The sequence below is a fragment of the Sceloporus undulatus genome, chromosome 4 (assembly GCF_019175285.1).
Source record: "Sceloporus undulatus isolate JIND9_A2432 ecotype Alabama chromosome 4, SceUnd_v1.1, whole genome shotgun sequence".
In the NCBI taxonomy this organism is placed as follows: domain Eukaryota; kingdom Metazoa; phylum Chordata; class Lepidosauria; order Squamata; family Phrynosomatidae; genus Sceloporus; species Sceloporus undulatus.
Genome location: NC_056525.1, coordinates 48,234,257 through 48,243,046, shown reverse-complemented (window position 1 = coordinate 48,243,046; position 8,790 = coordinate 48,234,257). Strand labels below are relative to the sequence as shown.

General features: G+C 38.7%; 1 protein-coding gene across 2 annotated transcripts; it reads right to left on the bottom strand.

Annotated features, from left to right (window-relative positions):
* Positions 1-498: 498 nt before the first annotated feature.
* BCAS2 (BCAS2 pre-mRNA processing factor) lies at positions 499-8,713 on the bottom strand. 2 transcript variants are annotated; one of them, XM_042465743.1, is made up of 7 exons: positions 8,557-8,713; positions 8,383-8,475; positions 6,884-6,954; positions 6,288-6,449; positions 5,310-5,360; positions 4,298-4,378; positions 499-924 (listed from the first exon to the last, which is right to left on the bottom strand). In XM_042465743.1, the coding sequence occupies exons 1-7, from the start codon at positions 8,647-8,649 to the stop codon at positions 798-800; spliced, it is 678 nt and encodes a 225-aa protein (XP_042321677.1). In that variant the 5' UTR covers positions 8,650-8,713; the 3' UTR covers positions 499-797. The 2 variants fall into 2 exon arrangements, with proteins under 2 accessions (XP_042321677.1, XP_042321678.1); XM_042465744.1 differs by lacking the exon at positions 8,383-8,475 and having other exon boundaries at positions 8,557-8,702.
* Between the last annotated feature and the right edge of the window lie 77 nt (positions 8,714-8,790).

Sequence of the window (8,790 nt, the reverse complement as noted above, 5' to 3'; positions counted from 1 at the left end):
ACAGTGACATACTGAAGACTAAACACACAAAATTGGGCATACCCCCAGACTGTACATTCTGCTTCCAATACACCACTAGTTAGTTATTAGTGTATACAGCAGGTACTATGTTCAGAGGGTCATGAAACAGACTCCAAAACTATTTCACATTCTAGGAACCGTACAGGTGTGTCTCATGCAATAGCCTGATACATGAAGTAGTCCCACATTATGCCATTTTAACATTTATACTAATATAATTTTTTTTTTATTAACTGGAACAAAAACTTTTGCTCTTACCATGCACATTTGTATGTAATACACACAACTGCAATTATAATTCAGTTTCTTAACCAACAGTCAATATAAAACACAAATTCATTCATCTTTTAAATATGACTTGATCTTTGCCTTGTATCACCTAATAGGTTGCATTCTGTATTACTGATAGTGGCAGTATAAATGTCACCAGTAATTACTTTAAACTTAAAGCAATAAGACTCTTCCACTGTAGCGTCGTACTTATCATATATAAGGTTGTTTATTTTTAGATATTTCAAAAAATGTACAAATGATCCTTTGTAAAAAAAAAACACAAAATCCCACACAATATTCATGCCATAAATCTGGGAGTGGAATAAAACTGTTTTAAGAAACTGTCTCTGCTCCTCATAATCAGTTTGTTCTACAGCAAAGCCAGCATCTAACACAGATGATGGCTTCTGTTTCACTATACACAGAGAGAAAGAAATTGAAATCTAAAGCCATGCATAGGCTTTAGGCAGTTTTGTGTTTGGCAGGAAAGGCAGAGGCTGGTCTTAGAAGTCCTGCTGGATGTTTTCTTTGTTTGCCTCGCCATGTTGCTGCTTAATTTGAGAAATTTCATTTTCCAGCTGCACAATAGTTCGTTCGATCTCATAATTTTTACTGACAAGAGACACCCAACTGGAGGAAAGAGGAAAAAAGACAAAGAAAAAAATCAATGTAAACAACTGTTTCCTTAAAGCTATGGCTTTAACAACAGATCTACTCAACCACTTGCTGTAAGAAAAACAGAGGATCCATCATTCAATAATGTGGACAGATTAAAAGGAGTATCAAAAGCAAATATAAGGGATACTAAAGATCCTGAAGAGGGAGGAAAATGCATAGAAGGTTTGGGAAAGGGGTAATATGTTGCAAAAAGCAAGGTAAATATTTAACATGAATATACAGCATACCCGCGCCATACGCGGGCGCGCCATACGCGGCTTGAGCATACGCGCTCAAGCCACGGGGCGTGCGCGGGGCGGCGTGTCCCATTCACTTGAATGGGCGCTTGCGCCCCGCCGCGCCACCGTGCACGAGCATAGGCGGAATTTGCCTTATGCGGCGGGATCCGGAACGGATCCCCGCGTAAGGCGAGGGCCCACTGTATATATGAATGTGCACAGAAAGGAATGAACGATGAGAAGGAAGCAGGAAGGACAGGTGATCGCCTCAAGACTATCACAGAGCCTTATTGAAGAAATTAATAGAATATGGTGAACATTCGGGTTTCCAAATAAATAAAGATAAGACCAAGATTCTGGCGATGCATATATTCGAAGACGAAAAATTAGAAATAGAAAGTAAATCCAGTTTTCAAATTGTGAAAAAAGTTAAATATTTAAAAAATATGGCTAACAACAAAAAAATACGATTTATTTAAGAACAACTACGAATAAGCTTGGATGGAAATCAAAAAAGTCTTACAGAGATGGGACAAATTAGAACTCTCATGGCTTGGTAGAAAATCTATGATTAAAATTATGATATTGCCAATTATAGTTAACGACATTCCCTTTGCAAAATGGAATAAGGAAATCTCTAAATTTATTTGGAAAGCCAAGAAACCTAGAATTAAACTGAAACTACAAGATGTGAAAGAAAGAGGAGAACTAGCATTACCAGATTTCAAACTGTATGATTATGCTGCAGCTCTAAACTGAACTCTAGACTGGATTCAACTAAAGAGAAGTAAAATCATAAACTTGGAAGAAGCTGGCCTAATTTATGGGTTATATGGATACTTATTCTACGATAAAATAAAAGTAAATAAGGAATTTTATAATCATCTTATAAGAAAATCAATATATCATGTACGGAGAAAAGTTAAAGAAAGATGGTTTACCAAAATCCCATTATAGGTATCTATAAATGAAGCCCTTTTCAAAAATGAGAAGTTATCATGTGAAAAATGGCTAACCTATGAAGATATAACCAAAACAGAAAACAATAAAAGAAGACTAAAAACAGAAGAACTATACACAGGGTATAATTCTAATTGGTTCTTATATAGAAGGATAAAGGAAAGATACAATCAAGATACGAAATTGTATGGAATTGAAAAAGGAGAAATAGAATTTGAAAATATTATTAATATTATGAATAAAATTATTAAACAAGAAGGCAACAGAGAAATCGCTAAAATTTATCAACTACTTCTAAAACAAAACAAGAACTGGAACAAAAAAGTATGAAAAACTGTATGATTAAATGGGCGCAAGATTTGGGACAAAATATCCACCTCTCACAATGGGAAAAAACCGGACAAAAAGAATAAAGTACTCTAAGAACTATGCAGTGCAGGAAAATTTAATAAAGATGCAATTCAAATGGTAACTAACCCCAGATATAATTTCAAAGCAGATGCTGGAAATGCAAGGCTGAAATTGGAACTATGCTACAGTGTTGGTGGAAATGCAAAAAAGTAAATAAATTTTGGACAGAAATACACGATATTACAAAATATTTTCAAGACTAATATAAATAAAGATCCAAAGATGTTTTTATTAAATATGATTGAGGATGAAGACCTAGAAAGATAATATGGAAAATTAATATTTTATATGATATGTGCTGCTACATTATTGCTGTCCTTGATGTGGAAAACAGAACAAATCCCAGATATAGACATGTGGATATTAAAATGTATGATTATATGGAAATAGACAGACTGACTTGCTATATAACTAAGAGATTGATAAAATAATTTGAACAAGAATGGAAACCATGGATAAGTTATCCGAATGAAGAAAAAGGAACATATACTAGTATTATTTTAAATTAATTTCTGAATTAAAGAGATGAATTCACTTGGTAACAGATAGTAACATGTAGAATAAAATGAATTAGGAAAGGTTTTACTAAGATTGAAAAGAAGAATGAAATGTTATTTGATGTGCAAGAAATATACATGTGAAGAATAAAAAATGTAATGATAACAGAAAGTGACAATATATTAAAGTGATAAGTACGGAATTGACAGAGATAAAAAGAAGGAACAAAAATGTAAATATGTAAATTTAAATAGGAGTTTAATATTGTGTATTATAGCAAAATGTATTTTATTATGTAAAAATTTAATAAAAATATAATAATAATAATAATAATAATAATAATAATGACTATCACAGAGCCAATGAAGATCAGAAGTGGAAAACTATGCAGAGCAAGTGACTTAAATCTTGTTCCTCATTTATTCTTATGCTAAAGACTCATGCATTTTTGCCTAAGCTTTTCTGCAGATGTCTGCCTCTGTTTCTCACTAAGATTCAGAAGAGTTATTTCCTACAGCTGGCTTCATGTTGAATGTTGTTTCAAGACTTGTATACCACTGTTGGATTCAATATTTATTTCACAGATAAATATATTTTGCAAGTAACGATATGTCTTTAGTGTATTCATTATAATTAGTATTACAGTTTACCTAGTGTTCCCCCGCTTGGTAGTTATACTGTAAACCTTCTGCTCGTTTTGGTTTTCTAGTACTAGACTATACAGAACAGTACAGACCAGTATATAGCCCAGTATTTCTCATTAGGCCACCTAGACATATTTTAATATGTGTATGATGCCTACAACTACAACTGTTTGGAGTCAGAGCAGAATATGTTCTTCATTATGCACTCTAATGTGTCAGTTCAAACTACCTTAACTCTGCGTGGCTACTACAGAAAGCATAATACACAAGTTTAAAAAAAAATTCCTAGTTTAAGAACTTCCACACATTAACTCATTATAGAATTTTAAAAATTATTTCTTGAGTTTTATTTTTGCAGCCCGCAGAAATAGCACTGCATTACTGAATAATATATATTTTCTACGATAACACACATAAGGATCAGTTCTGCAATGATACTGCCTTCAATCCTATTTCTACAGTTGGAACCATATCACAACAGAGCAGCCGTGTCAAGGAAAATGTCTTAATGCATCTAATGTCAGCAACAGTCACTCTTATTGAGGAGGTTATAAGGACAGAATCAATTTGCAGTGTTAAGCTCTATATACTCACGTGGATTCCATCTCCCGAAGTTTAGCACCTGCAGTGAGCTGCATGTTCTTCCGCTGCCAGTTAAGGTCCTGAATGTGTTTTCTGGAACAAAAATGCAACACAATGAAGAATCACATCTAGCAGGTGTAGGGAACCAGGTGCCTGTCAAGTTGTCCCCTTTCTGCTCTGCCTTGACTAACCCTCATAGCCAAAACCATGTTGAAAACAAATATGTTTTGTTATCTACTGGGCAAACTACAAAAGTTTGATTTAATTAGATGAAAGTGAAATGCATATGTTTGGTAGGTAGAATACAAGCCAGGGTTGGGGAGTTTCTAACCAGTAGAAGGCCAGAATTTGACCTGCACCTCCTAACAAGGCAGAACATTTAAGAAATAGCTTAGCACACGTCACAATAAACCAGGGTTGAGAAGTGTAGTTCAGCAGCTTCTGGAGAGCTGCACAATTCCTACTGCTGAAATAAACCAACCATCTTGCATTATCTGAAAATGAAGTGCCCAAATAAAAGTAAACCGTTAATACTAAAATGCTATGTAAATACAGTGGTACCCCGGGATACGAATGCGCCGGGTTACGAATTTTTCGGGATACGAAAAAATCCCATAGGGATTTATTGCTTCGGCTTACGAAGGTTTCTTCGGGTTACGAAAAAACCGCGGCGCTATTTTCCGCCACCGGAGGGCAGCAGAGAGCTATTTTTCCATTAGCGCCTATGGGAATTCGGCTTACGAAGGTATTTCGGGTTACGAAATTAACCGCGGAACGAATTAATTTCGTAACCCGGGGTACCACTGTATGCAAAACTCAAGATGTACAGATTTTACTAGAATATAGATTCCAGTCTGAAAAGACTGGCTTGCATTTAGACCCTAATTCTTTCAATTCAAGCATAGGAGTCCAAACAAGAGGCTGATTACATTAGTCTCAAAGGTGCTACAAGATCTCTCTACACACTGATTCTACAGACTAACATGGCTATATCTTTGAATTCTACCATAAAAGGAGGGCTTACCTCAAACTCTGTAGCTCTTTTTGTGCCTGTTCAATCATATGAACTAAATGCCTGCCAAAGAAAGTGCTGAATTAAAAAAAAACTATTCAGATATTACAAAGAAGTAAAAAAAGGTTGATATACATTCTCTCATATAGGGCCTTGCTAGTCAAGCAAAGTCAGGCTTTGTGCTTAATTTTCCTGTTTAACTGAATTGTATTTCTCTTTGTACCCCAAAATAAATATCAGAATCCATTACCAATCTTAGAAATGCACAAGTAGCATGTAATAGTCATATTAAAGTTTAAGTTTCTAGTTAAATTTTGCCATCCATTAATTTGTAATAATAATGTTCCTTTAACATAAAGCCAAATAAACATATAGTCAAATAAACATAAACTCAAATTATTTTATGCAGGTGAAAGGCATTAATTACAAAAATCAATGTTTTAATGGGAAATAACTAGCATTTATGTCATTTTTCTCTTCCCCACAACTCTCCCCTCCATGGGACTTGTGTTCTCACAACTGTGTACTGAAACTTCCCGGCCTAAAAATATTCAAATCGTGCATAAAACAAATTTTCAACTTTTAAAATAAAACAGCATACTTCTACTTTACTTGCAGATATGAGCCTCTAACAAACAAATTCAGTAAAAAATATCCTACACACTCCATTATATAGCCAAGCCAGATAGCACTCCTTATGAAATGGCCTTCTATACTGTTTTATCATTTGTCACACCGGTAGCACTTCACGATAAAATACTAATCCAACTAACGACAATAATATATGGATGCAGAAAAGATAACTACAACATCTAAAACTGGAAACAATTATACAGTTGGGGTGGGAGTCATGTAGTCCTCCAAATGTTGTTTGATTGCAATTCCCAGCATTCTTCACCTTTGGCTATCCTGGATACAGGTCCTGGCAGCTGCAGAACACTTGCCTTCCAAACCTTTCAAGAAATGACTGGGGATCATAAAAAAACTTACTCATTATATACTTTCCACGCATTGCAGCCGTACTGAGACATCAACTCCAAATTCTCAATTCGGACTGCCTGGTGCTCCAGCTGAGCCATAGAATTATTGACACATTCTTGCCATGCTGTGATGTCATTCTTCTGCCCAGAGGAAGGTGCAGGCAGCTCGTACCTGAAGTGAAAGCAAGAACAACTGCCCTTAAACAAGAACACTGGTGGCTGGGGGGTTAACATATTTACTGCACTAACCCCAATCATGACTTGTTTTTATAAGCAAAAAATATTAATGTTGTCAGTTCTGCCCAATAATTCTGCAAGAGCTAAATGATATTTAAAATAATCGGAGGCTATTCCTAATTGCACAACTATCACCCAGAGTCTGCTATCTTCAACATTATTAGCCTTAAGCAGATCTAAAAACTTCCTGAAGGCACAACCCCCCTACAGATTAGTCTTATTTCAGTAGAGTTGACTGCCATCATGAGGCCAGAACTGGAATGTTGCCTTTTTAATACTTCTTAGGGGCTATATACTGCACCTTGGATCTCTCAGGATGTCACTTTAGCATGGATGGTGCAATTTACTTCAAAAGAACTCTGCACTTACCTCTTCATACTCAGCAGTTCTATGGGCTGTCGGGCTGCAAGACGCTCAAACTCATTCCTCATTATTTCAGTCTGTGAATCAAATTTGCAGGGAATTAATTGTGGCCATGAAGATGTTGGACAGAAGATTCTAATCATGATCACTTACAAAATCCTGGAGCACCATTTCTCCAAACGTCTGCTACCAAAGGTACATGTTCTAGAACAGATGAAGACCTCAGTTCTACACTCAAAAAGATTTGCTTTAGCATGGCCTTCCCACTGAGGAACCCATCTTGTTCTCATGGCTGCTTTACCTGTTATTCTGGCATGCTTCCTTACTGGAAGGAAAATCTTCCTCTTCTCACTTTCCTGCCCTCCAGTGAGGCCTCTACAGAGCCTCATCTGAACGTCCAAAGACACTCCTTGCCCATTTTCATTTAAAACTGAGCATGGCTTCAGTATGAAGCCATTTCCCCATTGCCTTACTTCCACAACCTACTCCCAGTCTTCCTTTTGGAATATAAGAGATGTGAAGTTCCTGAAAGCTTGTACATGTCTGTATCCCTTTGTTGACCAAATAACAGTATTAAACTAGTATGGAGTTCAGATTTTTCCTAGCTACCTTCATTTATTTTTAACACATACAAAAGTGACCCAGATTTGAAAGCATGAAGCACCTGAAGTGGGGAGGTTTTACTGCCTCTCTATATTGTAATTCATCCAATGCTTAACTAAGCTCTGCTGTGTTTATGTTCTCCCAGCAGAGGTTGACCGGAAGGAGGTAAAAGCCAAATCCATCAGACGCAATTCAACTAAAGCCTTGATAACTGCCCTGGCTCAGTGCTAGGGAATCCTAAGAACTGTAGTTTATTGTGGCTGTAGAGCTCTTATAAAGGAGGCTAGATGTCCCCCAAAACTACACTTCCCAGAATTCCCCAGCACTCAGCCAGGGCAATTAAAGGGGTCCCAAACTGGATTGTTTCTTGCAGTGTGGTTTGGACCACCGATTCCATTTCTTTTGTCACTAAGGTCCAAAACACACTGAGACCGCTTTAACTGCCCTGGCTGAATGCTAGGGAATTATTGTGGCACCAGAGCTCTCTCACAGAACTACACTTCCCAGAATTCTCTAGCATTGAGCCTGGGCAGTTAAAGCGATCTCAAACTGGATTGTTTCTGCCGTGTGTTGTGGAGCTCCGTGTGGCATCCCTTCCCATAAACTGCCTCTAGTCTGACGTCTATGGCGCCTGGCTGTGGGGCTGGTCATGCTTTAGCCTTTTATTTGGGCTCCCTTTTGAGCAGGACTAAGCAGCATGCCTTGACTTCAACACAGAGAAGCGCCGTTGGCCTTCCCTTTGGGAATGTCCTCCATGGCAGCTTGGCGTTTGCAGGGCGCTTCCACCTTTCAGCTTTCATTCCAGGAGGAACGCAGGACTGAGCAGCCTGGGCTTTAGATCTACGGAAGCGCTTTTGAGGTCCGTGTGTGTGTGTCCTCCTTCGGGGCCAAAGCTGGCTCACCTCGAAGGCGCTGTAGTCGGGGGCAGGCAGGTAGCTGAGGTAGTTCTTGGTGGGCCGGTACCGCCGCGTCTCCTCCTCCACCAGCGCCGCCGCCTGAAACACACAAGAGCCAGCTCAGCCTCCCTCCCCCGAGGCACCACAGCCGCCCAGCCCCAGCCCTCTCTCTCCGCTCACCGCCTCCCGGACTCCCGGCGCCTCATAGCCCTGGTCGAAGTAGGGCAGCGCGTCCACCGCCACCTCGCCCGCCACTAGGCCCGGCCCCGACATCGCATGCCGCTCCAGCCCCAGCCTCAGCTCCAAGGGAGAACTGCGCCTGCGCCGGCCGGGCCTTCGCCACTGCGCCTGCGCAAACCCACTGCTTCCCCCTACAGGCCTCCAGTGAGAAAGCACCGTCGTTGATTTAGTTAT